Below are 19,059 nucleotides of genomic sequence, written 5' to 3'. Positions count from 1 at the left end.
TAAATTCAAAATCCTTCTGCTACAGAAAATGTGGAACTTTCAAACTTAGTTTTCGGGGACAGATTTAATTAGTCCTATCAATCATGTTAAAATGTATATTCGTGTAAAAATCATCTGATGGGCTGGAAAATGATTATAAATTAGTCGATACAGCTTTCACAAGCAGTAGTAATTTAATCAGTAAACGTGGCACTTTTAAATAATTTCCGCAGAAACAGCTCTTATTGTGATATAGTTTAGGAATGAAATGTGTTTGAAACGAAAGCAGAAATTAAAATTGAAAGATGAGGTTACTATACTCAGAGTCAATATATTTGCACCACGGTGAGAGAGAAATAACAAAGAATGATCCAGTAATTGAAGACAACTATGCATGCAAATCGCTGCGTTTAAGACATGAACTCAGGATTTCAAAGAAAATATTCTCGGTTTGCCACTTTGTTATTTTGCAGTAGTTATTGAAATATTTCTGAGGAATACCATTACCAGGAGATAGTGTTTACTCGTCAATTAGTTCCATAGAGAAATTTCCTGGTATACCATTGCGACCTGGAGAGCAAACATAGCGTGTGGTGAAGAATAATGACGATCGGTGGACATTATCCCCTAAAAATATTAATGAGATTGGCCAATAGTAAGTTTTATCAACTTTTACTTATATTTGCTTATTCTTAAAAGGTAGGTTACAGGCAGGGAGTGAGATGAAATCTAGATTTTCTGTTATTCACCTACTCTACAAGGAAAAGCAAATAATGAGAAACGAAGAATTAAAAAAAAAATTTCAAAACATATCATATTATTAACCCTCATTTATGTTCGTTCGTATTCAATTTGTGTATTCTTTGTTCCTCATTTATTATGTAGTATATAGTACCTATCATGACCTTAGGTTTCACTCGGTAGGTTTTCGTAGTTTTTCACGACCCCCTTCTGGTATGGGCATTTATCCTAGAGTAAGTTTATTCGCCCCCCCCCCCATCCTCATGTTTTATCCCACAAACAGAAATAGTTTTTCTCAAACCTTTCATATATACCTGCTTATCATGTTTGCACTAATAGTGTATGTTGTAATTGCATATTTTTCTATGATAAATATTTATTTACCTGTATATATTGCATCGCATTAACGCTGACGAGGGGTAAGGTGGAAGAGTGGACTTTTCAACCTCGCCCGAATTAAGGCATCTATTATTATTATATAATGAGTCGATTATGAAGTGTTTTTCTATCAAGTATAACGGCTAAAAGAGTAGCATTTTGTTTTGCATGTGTTTTCTCAGTCATGCCTATGCTTATCGTTGTGACTGAAAAGGAATTACTCTGTAATCTACGCATATTTAAGAGGATTACGGAGTTATTGATTTTTCATCACAAGCATTTTGTTGACATGAGAGTGGTAGTTTTTTCGTTTACTTGCATGTAATTCACACATTTTGTATTTTGTGAACCTTGCTCATGATAATAAGAACTCTTTGTGTAAGGTTTCGTGAGTTTTATTCGGCAGGAAGACACACATAGTTTTCAACGATACCAGGCAAACGAAATTCCTTCCAAGAACGAAGATCTCCTTGTATCTCCAACTTATCCGGTGTTCAAGTTAATGTTTCCGTGACGAATTTCATCAAACAGTCTTGTCACCTACTACATTCCAAATTAACCTGGCGAACTATCTTGGCTTTGCTTTTCGTTTGCGAGGATGGGAAAGGCTAGCGTTAGCTTAGTATACAATTTTGTCCTTATTTTCTGCAAAAAATACTTTGTTTTCGCTGTATCCACTGCAATATTCTGTTATTTCTCTCTTGAAAACCTGAGAAGCAAGAGAGAGGGCCTTCTCTTCGAACACTTTTTTCTGTACACAGTTCTGTACAACTTCTTTTTTTGTACACAGTTTCTGTAATTTATGAATTCACGGCTATAGCTTTTCCACAAAGGGAATATTCATGGATAAAGGCGCATAAAATAAACGCATATGTCATATGCCGCAGCGTAGACACAACATTATTATCATCTCATTGACCATTGATTAAAATAATGTTTTGACTTAATTTACATGAATATATGTCCTTTTCAAGTTACAGTTGTTACAGGCCAATTTTTAAATCTCATTGGAATGGAATCATGATGCGACGAAATGCGGATGGAATGTAAAGACCGATTTAATGCGGTTATTTTATAATTTTTCCAGATGTTTTACGGAAAAAAGTCAACTGAAAATGTGCGGACAATATTTTTTTAAGCATCAATGACTGGTTTCTGAATTTATTCATCCTAAAAATCCGTTTAAAATTGTTTAACTCAAAAGCATAATTCTTGGATACATTTGAAGTGACGTTTTCGTTTGAATTCAAAAGAATACTTCCTCTTAATTGACAATTATGTTATTTTTAGGTTTTAAAATACATAAATTAACTTTTATTAATGTATCAATACATAAAAGGATTTTTTCTGTCTCGTACTCCTGTGTATGGGAAAATATTAAGCGTGTTTTAATTTGCGAACAGAAGTGGCTATCGTGTTATAGATAATTCCACCTAATCATGTAACCAGTAGCTTTTCCTAATATTGCTTCTGTTTATGGCTTTCATTAAGGTTATCTTTTTATATATGCTGTTGGCCGACCGATCTGCCCTTCTGTTAATAACACTCGGTCACTATTACTACTCTTAATTTATCTAATTATCTATTATGCCTCGGGAATTATCTAATCTGTCTGACCTATCTATTAATTATCACTCGGCCAAATCAGATTTTTTTACCTGCCACTATTTTTTAATCCCAATATTTTGATCACAATTGTGGCTTGGCACTACTACTTTTGGTGTAAAGATTGCTTGCATTGAAGATATTTCACGGGTGGCAGGAATTTTTTAATTATTAGAAATAATTATTATTTTTATCGACGAATGTGAATAACAGAAAGGCTACTAGTAAGGTACCAGAAATTATTCATATTAATTTATAATTGTAGCTTTGGTAACTTCAGATGTGTAGTTCCTTAAATGAATCAAAAATATTTCCTAAGAGGCTTCGTACGGATGAGTCCTTATTCGAATTGTATTGAAGTAATAGAGACTGCTTTTGTATGAAGTTGTGCATCAATGATATAACAGTTTAAACGGAACCAAAAGTTCGTGCTTTATTTTGCGTTAGCGATTGAAATGTAGTGATGATTCCTGGCCACATTATAGTTTTACTACACAAACTCAGAGAATACATGTCAAGAAATCCCTTGTTCAAGGTGATAAGGGTGTTTATCGTTCGTAATTAAAAATTCGAATCGTTTATATCTTCTATTTATCTCCTCTTCTAATATGTTAAAAGTTAATGAGTGGTCCATTTACACATAAGATTAAAATTTTGTAGTTTATATTTATTTTATATTGTATTATATTATATAACAAGTTGCATTTATATTATTTTATACTCTAGTAAAAATTTACTCTCCAATAAATGCATCACGATGACAGTAGCAATGTCTGTGGATGAATTATGAAAAGAAATAATCAAGGACGCTCTGGATTTTTATTATCAATTCCGTTTTGGACTTAAAACAATTGATATCTTTATTTGAGATCCGTGATCTATGTTTACCTTGGGCGATTAAATCAGGTCGCCTTCCCGCCCCTACGACATGATAAATGCAGTTTTAGTTATAGCTACATGGAGCATTGAAATTCTACGTCTACCATTCATTTGGCATTTTAAAATTATGAGCAATCTTCAATTTTAGAGCATATTCTCCTGTACTGATGTTTTGGCTGCGATCATCAACGTCTTATGAGCGAATGGTCACGGTCACGACTATGCGCAGATTTTTAACTACTCTTAACGGTTATAGTTATTAGTAATCACTATGCTAAAATCTATGCAATAATCTAATCTATATGTTGCCCATCGGGTGGATGTATTTTTGTTTCGCTAATATCTCCCTCATTCTTTATATTCACTGTGTTTTAGAAGGAAATAAAAAGGTGGGTTATCTCTATGGGTACGGATTACATGAATGACAAACCGCAAAGGTGCACTACACTAGTAGGTACACGTTTGAGTGGTGTAGTAGCCTGGTCAGCCGAGAATTAAAATGCTGAGTGGAGTATTTCGGTTCAAATGCGAGTGAAGTCTTAGACTATCTCCATTAATATCTTCGCGTGTCGGGTTGTAGATTATTAAACTATATTAGTGAATTTCACTTTATCCGAGACATATTATCGCTCCCTAACCTACATACGTTAGAATCAGTCATATTAAGGCTAGAACTACGTGAGTAATAACCTGAGATAAACCAGTCTGTGAAATGACACATTAAGTCTCGACATTGCCAATGTATTATTTTTCCAGTCATAGTAATGCACGTCTTGCTCCCTATACATTTGTTGAAGGTAACTCAGCTGAAGATTCAGGAACACTTAAAAAACCGTCTTAACGAAATAAGTACTCGATTGATATGGTTGACGAAAGAAGATATGTCATAAATGTTTTGGGTGTATAGCATGAAGGATTAGTAATTGCTTGAGATATCGAGTTCACTTACACACGTATGAAATATTTTCAGGTAGGTATGCGATATATCCATGATATATAATTAAGAAACAAATAGTAATTTATGCACTTTAATATATAACTATTTATAATATATAATGGGTGCTTTCCAATCACCTTGCGCAGATTAGCTCACATCGCAACAGATTGAAAAACACTATCGCAGACGAACAATGGTGCAGGATGTGTTCCCATCTGTTTAGCGCAGATGACGTCACACCTGCGATTGGAACACGCTCTGAGCTAAACAGTTTAAAACAGATCAGCGCAGATACGCGATTGGAAAGCACCCAATGTCACCTTGAAAATGACTTAGTGTAGAAATTATGGTCGGTGGTATTATATATTAAAGTGTGGAAATTGCCCTTTGTTGTGTATGTTATATCATGGGTTTCACTCCATGGCGTTGAAGTCTCATGTGTTCCGTAAATATTCAATATAAAAAGTAATTCAATAGATTTCTAGTTATAAATTGCAATTAACGGTAAAATGGCGGGAAAATATAGTGGCTTTTCAAAGTATCTCTCATTTAAATTAACCCAGAATGAGAGTCCTCAGTACACCGAGCTCTTCAATGTAACCGCGGGAGCGCTAATTGCCACTTCTCTTACAGTGTGTTTTAAGCTTCACTGCGTGTGATAATAATGCTTGAATGAATGGAAATTTTGTCTCTTCTATGAATACGGATATATTTATGTAAAATCGGCATTGGTGGAGTGTGAATTTTTTTGGCCTAGTGGCAAACTAATGAATCGTTCCTTGCATAGGTGTCCTATATAAGGCAGAGGACGACGGCTAAGTGTGTATTTTTTGGCTTCGTGGCAAACTAATGAATCGTTCCCTTTATAGGTTCCTATATAAGGCAGAGAATGACGGGTAAACCAATCTTCATCCGAAGAAATTAGTGAAGGACACACTATGCAAACACTTGTAAATGTGAATAATTAAGAATTTTTGTAAGAGAATATATTTTGTAGTATTTTTAAAGTATAATATTGCTTAAGGGTAGTAATGCATGGTAAAATTAACGATCACCTTTGCCTGTACCCTTTACAGCATTGAATATCCTACAACATAGTATGAAGCCTATTATTATTTTTTTGTTCTCCCTGTTTTCTTCCTCATCCTCTCATACATTATCCTTCCCTCTGACACATTTAAGTATTCCTTATCCCCTAAGTATACTGCTCATATGGGAGTGATATTTGCTGGAATGCAAAATCATTCGCATGCATGTAGTTCGCCATGGATGGGGCCAATGGAAGTCAACGATGCAAATAAAAAAGTTACATAGCTAGCGAATCCATTACAGCGTCGTTAGGAGTGGAAAATATGTGGTTTTACTTAAAACTACGGTTGATTGCAACTGCCATTTCCATGGCTAAATGTCATTAATCCTCTCACACCTAATGGGATAAAATATTTATACTCTGTTTTTTTATATTGATATGATTATCATAGTTAAAGCTCCGTCATTTTTCAAAACTTCAAACTAAAAATTAGAGCAGAGGTCACTGAAATTAATTTTGAGTCCCAACCTCGGCTTAAGGGTGAAAGTCAGCTTAAGAAATGAAAGTGAAAGCAAGACGGGCGGAGTCACCAACCATTCATGTCATCCCGAGCGTATCACTCCACGCCTTGAGGTTCCTTTGCGGACATATCATCTTCGGAGCGTGGGAGCTAGCCTGACCTCGTGGGGAACTTTTAAAAGTAAGAAATCTTCGGCTTTGGTGTTTTATTCAGCAGCACCATACGAAATTTCTCTTTATTAATTGTAATTTACTTGTAGATATCCTCAAGTTTAGAATAGTATTATAATCAAATCGAAGAAACTTCTAGTGGAAACAGTTACTTATCCGTGAACGTTTTTTATTGTACCTTTTTTTACTTAATTTCATGCAAATTTCGCAAACCTTTGGAATCAGTCGCATCCCGATTTGATAGTCATCATCGTCACTGGTAAACAATCCTACGATTGGTTTGACGCAGTTCCCCATTCTATTAACTTAGAGTTGAGAAAATAAGCATGAAATGGTGAAAAATGTGTCATAATATTTGAAATAGTTTTTCAATACCTATATAAGGGTAAGCAATTTTTGTATATTAACATGATGAATGCTTATCAGGTTTCGATTCGAGTCAAAGAATACTTAATGTAATCCTGTATTGGGTCTCTAAGCAAGACTATTATGATTTCTTTAGGTTTGCTCAAAAAAATGCGCGTCTTACCATTAGTCTAAAAAATTATTTCAATCTTCGGCGGGTAAAATTCGTGAAAATCCAACTAGTATCGAGTAAAACATAGAAAAGTATTTTTTTACCCATTTTTCATGACACTTGGAAAAGGTTTACATAGTTTGTGCTCCATTCAATATTAGGTCGTACTTAGAGAACGAAAAATGCTTTTAAGAATTAAAGTTTAAAATGATGGTCAAGAAAGATAAGAGAGATATGTGAGGAGAAGAAATAGAAAAACGTATGAGTAGACAAAGTATGGTGCCATCAATCTAGTATTCCATAGCGTATCGTACCTACAGCACATAAGAACCCAGGACTGACGTTATATACTTTAATTACAAAATATGTTTATCATGACCTACATAATTGCAAATTGACATTTTTTATTTCATAAGAATTTACCATTTTTTAAAAGAGATATAAAAAGATTTAAATAATGAAAATGAAGATTTAAACAATGGAACTTCACATGTCTTGTATATCCTGAGGGTTGAGAGGAGGCTGAATCACATTAGAAAGACTAGTTTTTTGCGAGCAAGATGACTTTAATGGAAAGCTCTGTAGAAAAAAGATATGATAAAATAACATCGGTGTTTTCCTGCACAGTACTTATTTAAATCGAAAGAAAAAATGCGTGAAAATGTTATTATATTATGTCAGTTATTATATATTATCATTCCCGTGATATTTGGTTCTTCCACGTGTACCATCCAGTTAACGCGTAAAATAAAAATTGTTTTGGGAATTCCTAAGTTTTTCCTCGCGCAATTCGAACGTAATTGTATTGGGAAAAAATACCTATTCCATAGTGAGCGCAGAACACGTATTTATATACCATCAACACGGCTCCAGAAGTATAAAATGAGGCCATAGTAAAGTGGATTAATTTGGGGTCCCATTTTATACTGGATAGCGAGAGTAAAGAAATGAAGAGAAAAGCAGGACAAGAGTGTACCAACCATTCAAGTCTTCCCGAGCGTATCATTCCACGACTTGAGGTTCCCTTGCGGACGGATCATCCACGGGGCGTGGGGGCGAATCTGACGGGCGCCGTCCACTTCGCGGGGAACATCTCATGACACGGCGGCGAGTGGTCCTCCTCGGTCCATCGCAGCATCCACTTCGGTTCTTCGCGCGACTCCAGAGGGATCCTCAATCCAAAGGAGATCGAGAGACTCGAAGCACGTCAAATCTGTTCCTTAGGCCGGCCTCCCACTTGGGCGACCCCATTTCGATCCCTGAAGCGTCTCCAGCTCCCTCCCTCCTCAGGGTCATGATTTCCCGCGGCTGTTCTTTCCGGCTCGTCTCCTCTAAGTCCGCAGGGCCAATGGGGGAAAGCGCGGGAGACGAGGATCACGGGGAAACCGAGCACGCTTCCCGGGGCCGGGTGCGGGCGGAGATTGGCGCTGGACTCGGCCGAGGATTTGGTCCGATCCGCCAGCGAATAATATTCACCGGAGGGTTCGTACACACTTATCTAATACTCTCTTCCTCAAATCGTCAAAAAAACAGCACCACTAACAAATTGTCCCTGTCACCGTTATTTCACACGCTTTTAAGGTGGAGGAAAGAAATCTGAATACCTCGTGAAGGCACCACAATCACTTGTCAAGCATCACTCGCAGCCATGTAACTCAAGTTTCCCTTGATGAGTTTGCTCTGTGAGTGTCACTTGCAGCGTGTGCTGAGATAGTATGGATTCTTGGAAGTATGACGGAACCACTGATTCAACTAGAAGTGCACTTTTAGTAATATGCTTCAACACTTATGCACTTTGAGTATTATGGCAATAAGAAGAACAAATTCGTCACAATTTTTTACTGCCTTCCAATCTCTCCGATATTTTCTCTACTTATGCTTTCTCTCGTGGTACAATGCTTAACACTTTCCCCAGGTTCATTCCCTGTTCCTCCTTCTTTATTTTTTCCTCCTGTTTTCTCTTCTTTTTATCGTCCTCCCGTTTTATCTTACTCGTCCCCTTCTTTCCTCTTGTATGTTTGCCGCACTCTTTCCGTCCGTCATTCGGCTCGCCACTTCGCTTCGCTTCGTCGTCGCCCGGTCGCTGGCGATTTTGCGCTTTCGGTCACGTCCCTACGAAAGTAGAAGCCGGGTGGAGCGGGATATAAATGGGGGCACACGGCTCACACACTGCAGAGGAGGCGAGGGACGGGAGGAGTGGTGTGCAGGGCGCTGCAGTGGTGCAGCGGCTACGGGTGCTTGGCAGCCATCAAAGCGTTGGGGGGAGTGGGGGAGGAAAGAGAGCCGTGGTGCAATGGTTGCATTTTTGGAGTAGTTGGGTGGTGGCCAACAGTGTCATTAGTGCCTGGGTGGGGGAGGAACTGGAGGTCAAAGGGCCGTCAGGGAGGGTGGGTCGGGATATTAAGGAGTCGCACCACGGAGCACAACAGAATCCGCAGTACCGAGTGCATAGGCGGCGTCCGCGGATAACTTGTTACTTTGCCTGTCTTTCGCAATAGCATCGTTGGTATTCCACTTAAAACACCAAAATTTGGCCCGTGATATTATGCAGACGCTCTAGCGAAATGAATGTTATGGCATCCCTGTCGTTTGCAATGCCGTCGTTAGAATTCTACTTATTACACCCCAGCTTAGCACAATTTAGATCGCGATATTTTGCAGACGCTCTAGCGAAATGAAACGTACCGCTTGAATAAACCCTAGTTCAAGAAGTTGCTTTTTTCAGGAGTACAAGGAGGAGCATGAGGTACCTTACTTTTTTGAGATAAAGTATTCTTTGACATATTTTTCTCCCTCCGTATAAATTGTTATTTTTCTCATCTCTAGAAATAATACAGCTTAACAACATTCTAATGGCGATATTCTACCGGAGTTGTGGCGACATTTTACCCACATATTATATTAATCGTTGTCCTGCATTCTCTTTTTTTCGGAGGTTAAAGTTGAGGGAGGTCAAATTTTAAAGTTATTTTTTTATTTGAAAACTTATCTTAGTTGTTCAATACAAGAATGAATTCACCATTAACGTGTAAATCTTATCCTATATTAAGACAGATACCTTCTCTGGGCGTCCAAGATACCTGGTAAGTACCTACGTGGGCGAAAATCTATAAAGAAATAATTGCAACCATGAGTAACTCCAAAGACTTCACTCCTTTTCCTATTTACAATAAACGTGTATTGTCATAAAAATATTTCTTGGATTTTGAATTTATCTCGCGCAACTTTTAATGGAAAATGTTTCACTTTGACAATACCTGTCAGAGGATCGTCGAGAATAAAATTCTCCACAAGCTCATATTTTTTTCGATTGGCGGCGGAAAAATACCCAGGTGTAATCTATCCGTGCGGAATGAATTTAACGAAATTTCCGGAGAGTTGCCTCAACGAGAACAGTAATTTAGACTCCTAAAATGAATTAAAATCTGGGGAGTTTCGCCCTTTAACTCCATTCTAACGATCCAACGATTTTCGGTGACATGAAGGTACAGCAGGAGTGTTAAAAAAAGCTGTCTCTCGCGTCTGATTATGAAGAGATCGTGGGCTGAGGACGAGGAAAATGAATTTGGACGGAATGAGGAGGAAAACGATAAGGATACGGCGGAAGGTGGGCGGAGACTCGATATTGGGCGAAATTGGAGCGATATTACCGTTTGCTATAGCGTGAGATAGGGAATTGGCGATCAGAGGTCGAGGTGCGGAGTGTCTGCTATCATGAAAGACGAGGATATCTCAAGTAGGAGGACTGAATTCGTAGAGGAAATCAAGGTATTTTCGCGATTCCGATGAGTGCCTACTGCTTTAAGGGGGAATTGAAAGTGACCGGGGATTTGAGTGGGCCGATGAGGTTAAAGTGAAGGAATATGCTGTGTAATCCGGAAGAAAATTGAAATAACATCTACTTAAATGCGCGCTCGTGACTGCAATGTGAATAATACACAAGGAGCGAGAGAGGTCCAGTGGGCTACTGTTCTTCATTTACAGTCCAAAGAGCAATGACAATCTTAGAATAAATAGTGTGTGTCAAAGAGCGGTTAACAAAAGGTGAGAGGAGAAGAAAAATTATCGCTAGTTAATACAGCTTTTTTATAATGCTTTAGTTTTTTTGTGATTAACGCTGAATTAAAATTTTGAATTTTATAGTGATCTAACTTCCATTGAGTATTCTTGATAATTTCATTAGAGCGTCGAAATAGGTTGTGAGTTGAATAGACATTGGAAAAATTTCATTTCCTGACTTTCAAAATTTTACAGTTTTCTTAGGACTTGTAAGATCGCGAATCCTAAATGTACGGAAGAAATCCGAAAACAGTATTATTTGACCCGGAATGTTATGGCGTCTAAGACAATAAATCGCAACTCCTACTTGTCGTGAGATAAGTCTAAAAATAATCTCAATATTTAATTATTCTGAAGAAAACAGACGCTTGAATAAAAATATACTAACGTATCTATACTGTGTTTTTCTCTCAACTTCCTCCACTTCTCTCGTGCGGGAATAGCGAGATACTTCTACAGCACTGCAGGAAGTCCACACTGTCTTGACATCTGTCGATCTCTCGTGCCCACTCAAGATGTGCCCACAAAAAAACATTCGATCATCAACCTTTCGACGTGAATAATTCGCTTCCTCTAGTCGTTGAGTGTACACAGGGATTTTGTTGTGCCAGAGGTCGAAAAAGAGAAGAAAAAACTCTACCCCTCCGCTGACGGAATGCGAAAACTCCGCCGGTCGCGTATGCATATATCTACGGTGTCCAAGTCGTAAAAAAACGGCCATTCCTTCTCGCGGCGGAGAGCGGAAATATGTAGGTAGCGGAATAATGGTGGCGACTCGTGCTGAATCTGTCAGTTCCTCCTTCTTCAGCATGGGAAAACTTCCTTGAGAAAAGAGGCAAAAAAAGATGCGATATGGTCGGTTTCAATAAAAATAAAAGTTATTGGAAATGTGCCTTGCACAGCATTCGAGAGTGCGTATCCAGGCGGCTGCGAATGGACAAGGAAATTGGCAAGTTGGTAGCACTCGTGAGGGGTTCCCGGCGTGGATGCGACGCCTCGATCGCATTTACGCCCCCGCGTAATAACAGGATGGAAAGGTCGGGAAGCCACGAATTCTGCGGAAAGGTCAGAGTGCGAAGTAAATCCCGCCGTAAAGATTTTTATTAGTTTTGGGGCTTTTTTTGCTTGTTGTTGCGCGGCAAACTAGTATATCTAATTGGCTTTTTCTGTGGAAAATTAAACTCACTGAGGTCCCTGAGCAACGCTTAAAGTTGACTTCCCTATTATAAGAAGTTAATTTTCCTGGAAACGATATTATTAGAATGTAATTTAGCGAAAAATAACTCCTGCTTAAATATTCCATCAGCTACCGTCACAGTTTGCGGCGAGAACAATAATAGAAAATGATTCATGAAACTCCGTTATTAGAACGCTTTCTTTAAGTAGATCATTGCATCATATTGGGTGAAAAAACACTTCTATGTGTTGGAGGTGAATAGCGAGTGGGATGTAAGATTTAGTTTCATATGTTGTTGCGGATTTTAAGGATTATTTAGTTTGATATTTTCTTCGGTATCAATCAAGTCAGCACTGTTGCGGTATCGCCTTGTTTGGTGAGGGCACAGCTGCTCCAACAGTTCTGTCCTAAGTAGCAAAAAATCATTTAGAGAAGCTGGGATGCGTCAACGAATTTTTGCACCAAAAAATGGACTCACAGGTCAGGAGACCTTCCCAAGACTAGAATCACAATATTTCCGCTCGCTCCTGGTGAAACTCCTCGGTTAGATCATTTACTACCCGGGGTGGAAAAACTGTCGTAACCTAATAGAAGTAGGGAGAAAATTAAAGATTTCAGTGATGTCCATAGCGATGCAAAGTAAAAGAAGCCGCATTTCTATGCTATATTTTTTCTCGCAGAGTCACGCATTCCTCATTCAAAAAAGTTAACTGAATCAATTCTTGCCGATTTTAAAACAAATGTGGCGATAAGCAACAGAACGCGGGAAGCTGAGCGAAGCATCTGAGGAAAAGTCGGGTAAGGTGACTTGAACGATTAAATGCGGACTGCCTCTTGATAGAAATCTAATCGAAAGAAATTCACTCTCCTGTTCCTCAGAATGCAGCCATAATGTTCTTAAAAATTCGCAATACCCGTAAGTTTAAGAAAATATACCAAATGCATAGCATAAAATAATCATCTGCTCCTTTCCGAAATACACCAAAATTTCTGCTTATTGAGATAAAAGCTACATTCAGTTCTCATGATTCTACATGAGTGAACCACCCATTACCCTAATGGATTGGAAGGCAATGTAACAAGTAAAACCATTGAGTAAAAAATTCACAATCCTGGTCGTGCCTCTTCTATTTTCCGAAGTTTGGTTCTGGTAAAAGTTTAAAGAACATAAAATAATTATTCCTAAAATCCAAAGACCATCGAGCGTGTTTCCGTTGAGAAATCGAGAGGTTATTTCGCCTTTCAGCGTAGATGTGTTCGCTAGACCAAAAGAAAAATATGACAATTATTCTGAATGGAGAAAGTCTCTAAACATCCTCTGCATAGCTATTTGATGTGTCAGAGGTGACGAAGAATTTTTATCTTGCCAAAGTTTCGAATGTTTGGTGATCGAAAATAGGAAAATAAGACCAAATTGTCAAGTAATCATTCTCAGTTTCTCGGTGTCGCTCCTTCGCTAAACCTTACTGCATGATTCATTGAAAATACTAGGATGCTTTTTCACAAGATTCCTTCGGGATTCTTTTCTTCGGTTACCAAGCACTATTATTCTCGCATGGGTGGAAATTATGGGAGTCAACATGAAAGCAAGTTGAAAAAGACACGTTTTCAGTCGTCGTAAACAGCGGCTCTGGAATTTTCTGCGCTCTTTTTAGGGATTCGATATTTGTCAAAGGTTGAAAATATATGATAAAAATATCGAATGGACCCGTAAAAGGCTCTGGAGTGCAAACTAGGTAGAAATTCACTGCTTAAATGGGCCTCACTGGGCCTAAATATATCCCCACTTATTTCATATTTTCGAATCGGATGCGTGAACGAGAGAGGTATCGACTTTGTAGATTGTGACGCTGGAATGCGAACAGGAAATAATAGGTATTTTGGTGTCGCTAATTCTCTCTACTCTTTGGGTTCGGTTCTCGTATGTGTCGGAAAATAGCGGAGAACTATGGAAGGACAGTGGGTGGATGCGGTGGGGATGGTGGAGGAGATGAATACGGTGCGGGGATGCGGACTAGTTGGAAAAAGGCACCTCCGCAGGAGCGAGGGGGGATTAGGGATCCGCCAGGGTGGTGGGGCTAGATATCCGAATGTGGGAGGATTGGAATGGGGGTGTCGAAAGGGGTGAACGAGGGGCGGGGCTCTCGCGAAAGGGGTGCGCAAGGCCACAGGGAAAGGATTGTCTGGAGGAATGGTCGAGAGAGAGGAAGAAAAAATAATATGGCCACATAGGGATGGATAGGGTTTGTTTCCGGTAAGGTTCGTACTTAAGGGGAATCTTCCAAATGGTATAGTAATCGGTTTGGTAGTAATGAAATAGAAATAATCGAGGTTGCCTGGAGGAATGGTCGAAAGAGAAAAAAATATGGTCACTTAGGGTTGGACAGCGTTTTTTCCGGGAAATTTCGGGCATGATATACCAGAATCGGTTTGAGAGAAATGGGGTAGACAAAATCGAAATTTTCTGGAGTAATTGTTGATGGAGAAAGAAAAAAATTATATGGACATACAGGAATGGACAGGGTTTGTTTCCGGTAAGGTTCGTGCTTAAGGGGAATCTTCAAAATGGTTTAGTAATCGGTTGAAAGAAATGGGATACACAAAATCGAGATTGTCTGGAGGAATGGTTGAGAGAGACGGAAAAAAGATTATGTCCACACAGGGATGGACAGGGTTTGTTTCCGGGAATGTGCAGACTTCGGAGGGATTCTTCAAAATGGTTTAGTTATCGGTTTGGGAGGAATGGGATAGACAAAATTGAGAATTGGCGGAAATGGTATATTTTTGTTTTCGGAGGTTAGAAACTCGTTTAGGATTGGAGGATAAGATAAGGTATTGGGTCTGGCTCTCTTACTAATACACTATCTTCTAAACATACACCAATATCCATCGCAAAAAAGTAAAATAAGTAACATTTTGCGCAAAAGAAATAAAAAATAACACGCTTTAGCTCAACCTCTCATGCAGGCACGGGACCGCAAGAATATGTGCGCGAAAATATAACCTCATGCGTCCAAGCCATCCACGCTCATTATATTACATAGATAATAAAAGAGAAATAATTAAAACATGAATTTATAAATTAGAGAGAGGTTTATGGACACATATGAAGACATGCTCTTGCCAAAAGGCTCCAAAAACACTCGCTCTCCACCAATGGGAGAAAACACTCACACTATAACACGCTATCACACTCGCACTGTCACTGGAAACAGAAAAACAAATAAAACATCGACAACAACGACAGCAACAACACACGCAGGCAGAGACGCACACATACACACAGTGTGTGGCCGTTTTAGTGCGGGCGCGCGCGCCGGGAGAAGAGGAGGGGGGCCTATGGAGGAGGGCTTCGTTTGACGGAGGATGCGGCCGCAGATCCCGCTTGCAACTGCCGGCGACTGCGAGAGAGAAGAGGTCCGGGATGGAGGGGTGGTTACGGGGGAGGGTAAAGGAGGGTGGGGAAGAAGGGGGTAGTGTATAGAGGGCGGCGCTGTCGGGAGTCCCCGGATTGAGAGAGAGGCAGGGCGCCTGTGCTGCGAAGTTACACTCACACACCAGTGGCGGCACGCACTCGAACAAACCGCCTTCCACCCCCGCTTGCCCTCTTCCTCCGCAATCTCTCCACATCTGTCTCCGCCCGCTCATTCCCTCCGTATCGCCAGTTCCCTAAATAATTGTCTTCGTCTCTCAATCTTGGTCTTGGTCTTGCTAGGGGACCGGGTCGGTGTCGTGGCTAGAGAGTTGGCTTCCCACCCGGTGGGCTCGGGTTCAAATCCCGGCAGTGGCAGAGACTTTTCAGAGACTACCCGATTCCTGCTTGAGTGTTTTGTGGAGGACATTTCAAGCGCAACACTCCGTCCGTCGGATGAGACGTTAAGCCGTGGTCCCCTTGGCGCCTTTCGTTAAGAGCAGGCTAATGCCGACGCCAGGTTTCTCTCCACCCTTCCTTCCATACCCTTCTCTAATGGCGCAAATGACCTCGGCTGTCGGTCGCCTCCTCCAGATACCATACCTTGGTCTTGCAAGCAAAACTGCTCAGCATATCCTGGAAGCAGCGGAGAGAAAATCGCTTCGGGTTGCCCTCTGTCTCCGATGGACGCCGCATAATGACGCCCTATGGCCGTTAGCGCGAATGAAGCGACTGAAGGAGACTCTTCGTTCCCAGAAACCGAAATTTTTCCAGGAGGTCGCGGAATCAAAGTTTCCGGAGGTGCGACGGATAGCAGAATTCTTGGTCTGGCCCTGGGACAAATACAGAAGACCCTGCGCTGGAACCGGACAAACGGAAGATCTTCCTCCGAAGAAACAAAAGAACGCGGTCCCGTAGCGGGATTTGTAGCCTCAACAGAGGAGGCTTTTACAGGGAATAAGTCCCTGGCAATGTGAAACCGGAAGCGAATCATAATCTGAAGAGGCCAGGAGTGCTGCGCAGATTAATACCAATATAAGAATGGTATGAAGCACCACGCGTCTCTCTCGATCACTAATTCTTTTCCCCATCTCTAGCATTATCCCCAATGAGGAGATTCCTTTTGTGCACCTCAATTTCTCACCATCAGCTAACGCTGCATCGAAATGAAGTGAGGGGGTGCGAAGCCAAGGGGTACAAGTGATTTTCTTTCTAAGCAGAGATAGGTACAGAAATTAAGAAATATACAAAAGCTTGGGGGCTAAGGGATGCGAGTGATTATATGTTCTGGGCTGACATCGAGAGAAAATGGAATGCGCTCCTACATTTCCAGTTCATCTCCTTTGTTTCTTCACTATATTATGTACCTACTCTGTTTAGAAAAAATATCTCTTGCACTTGGTTTATCACCCCTTAAAATGTAATTGCACTTTATCGCAATAATTAAATGCGTACGACGCGTTTCATCTCACAGAGCCATAATGTGGTATAAGACCTAGTCTGATCTTGTAGCAGATGATGGCTACGGATTACGTTAATGTGGAAAAATGTAGCCACCTTTCACTTCAATAATTCAAACTTCCACTATTTAACGCCGAAATCGGTAGAATTGACTGCATCGCATTTAATCTTAAAGTTCGTCCTTGATGAATTTTTTTTCTCGTATTTCTTCGAATCTATTACGGCTTCCAGACATTAAGTAATTTAATCAGGACAGTATGTCCCGCGGTCTGCCAAAATCATGCATTCCATGTCTCAGTATTAAGCTAATATATATTAAATTTTCTATATTTTTCTTTCTCTCTCAATCACTCATTCTATTCTCACATCACTTGCGTTATCCCCAATGAAGAGATTCGTATAGTGCATCTCAATTTCTCGTCAACAGCCCACTTTGCGTCGCTGTTAAACTTAAATTTCGTCCTTGATGATTTTTTTCGCTCTTTCTTCCAATCTCTTGTAGCTTTATGGAGATTAAATTGATTCAACATGACTGTAGGGTCACGGGGTATGCAAAAAAATGCATGCCATGTCACAATTAACATTAATTAACATTAATAGCAAATAATTTATTCCCCTCATCCTTACCGATTCCTTTTGAATTATTCTCTCCCGTTTGCAATTCTTTGAAGACATCTCGTGTCGATTTCAGCTATGTGGTGGTGAAAGGTAAATCTAAGCTGCAGAAATGCAAATGAAATACGATAAGGCTTGCAAAAGTCTTTCTCTACTTTTCTACTATTTTCCGCCATTTTCTGTTCCTTAACATTTCGCATCTCACCCTCTTTCTCTATTTTTCCCCATTATTTTTGGTTACGGATAGGATGATTGATTCAATGTTTACTATCCAAATCTATTTATTACCGTAGATTTTTTTAAAGACAATTTGAAAATTAATTCCGACCCTTCCATTATTTTACCTGTGTGTATCCATAGTATCTAGTGTTCCTGCCAACTTTTAAAATTTTTACTTCAGGAAAGTTCTTAGGTTTCTTTCACAAATTACAATATAAATTTTCATACGTTCCAAAGCTCATAAATCTACATTCTTCCTTTGTCTTTCAATTGTAAGGTTTATTACCTGGCTATTCTCTCTAATTCATTTACTAAGCCTCGAGTTTATCAATATTTTCTGACGGAAAAACCTTGATCCATTCCTCAGGGGTAGTTATGTAGTATTCGAATTTGGCGCTCCTTGGTGTTCCTCCTCCATTCGTAGTACCTCCTGCAAGCCCCAAGCATTCTTTCCCTATGTATCAAATTCAAATCAAATTTAATGGGTAGATGGATTATTTTGGCCCAGATCAGCTTCGTTTTATCTTAAATAACCCTTAGTTAAACTATTTTAAACTGTGTTCATGACCACCCTTTCCAAATAATTTGGTGCACAACTTTCAACCTCTAAACTTTGAATTCGGGAAAGTATTTACATTCACGGGAGCCTAAATAGCTTAGCACCCTGTGACAAAGTATTCGCCTGAGAGTTTCGAGAGGTTCACCCTTTTTCTTACCTTTTTGCTGTACCGCTTTCATCCCCACAGCAGCTGCCTTACTCAATGTTGCAATGTATCTCCTCATCTGCTTTCCTCGATTCATTCCTTCCATACGGATCATTCTGTATTTTATTCACTTCCCTCACGTTTTCCTTCTTCATTCAGAAGTCTGTGTGGATCATTTATGCGTTAGTTTATTCGTTATTTTATAATTATTCGTTAGATTATTAGATAGTACTGTCACCTTTTGAATACGGATCATTCTGTATTTTATTCACTTCTCTCACGTTTTCCTTCTTCATTCAGAAGTCTGTGTGGACCATTTATCCGTTAGTTTATTCGTTATTTCATAATTATTCGTTAGTTAATTAGTTATTGCTGTCACCTTTTGCCGTTACCTTCCGTTTGAATGTCCTTTCAAACAAATTAGTTCCTTTTTGATCCCTTCATTATTTCTCGGAAAAACTTTCCCTTGTGATGTGCTATGCCTGATATCTCCAAAGTATACCTCTCTTTGAAATAGCTTTTGAGATTTTTAGAGCAAGGACAAAATTTAATCGTTCTGCAGCAAAAGTAGAATGAGATGGGTCCTGGCTTAGTAATTCGAAATCTAGTATTTCTCTTGTGGTTCTGCCAAATTTTCAAAATTTTCCCTCTCATCG

At 39.4% G+C, this 19,059-nt stretch overlaps 1 protein-coding gene across 1 annotated transcript in view; it reads right to left on the bottom strand.

Annotated features, from left to right (window-relative positions):
* LOC124155693 (serine-rich adhesin for platelets-like) overlaps positions 1–15,352 on the bottom strand; it is a 302,267-nt gene extending 286,915 nt beyond the window's left edge. Inside the window, exons 1-2 of the mRNA XM_046529723.1 lie at positions 15,167–15,352; positions 7,737–8,868 (exon numbers count right to left, since the gene is read on the bottom strand). Of these exons, the coding sequence (XP_046385679.1) occupies positions 7,737–7,739 (3 nt within the window). The 5' untranslated portion in view covers positions 7,740–8,868; positions 15,167–15,352. The remainder of the gene's footprint in view (positions 1–7,736; positions 8,869–15,166) is intronic.
* Positions 15,353–19,059: the final 3,707 nt, after the last annotated feature.

This window comes from Ischnura elegans, chromosome 3 (assembly GCF_921293095.1).
Source record: "Ischnura elegans chromosome 3, ioIscEleg1.1, whole genome shotgun sequence".
Classification (NCBI taxonomy): Eukaryota; Metazoa; Arthropoda; class Insecta; order Odonata; family Coenagrionidae; genus Ischnura; species Ischnura elegans.
The sequence above is the reverse complement of the archived record's forward strand: the minus strand, read 5'-3'. Positions and strand labels throughout refer to the sequence as shown.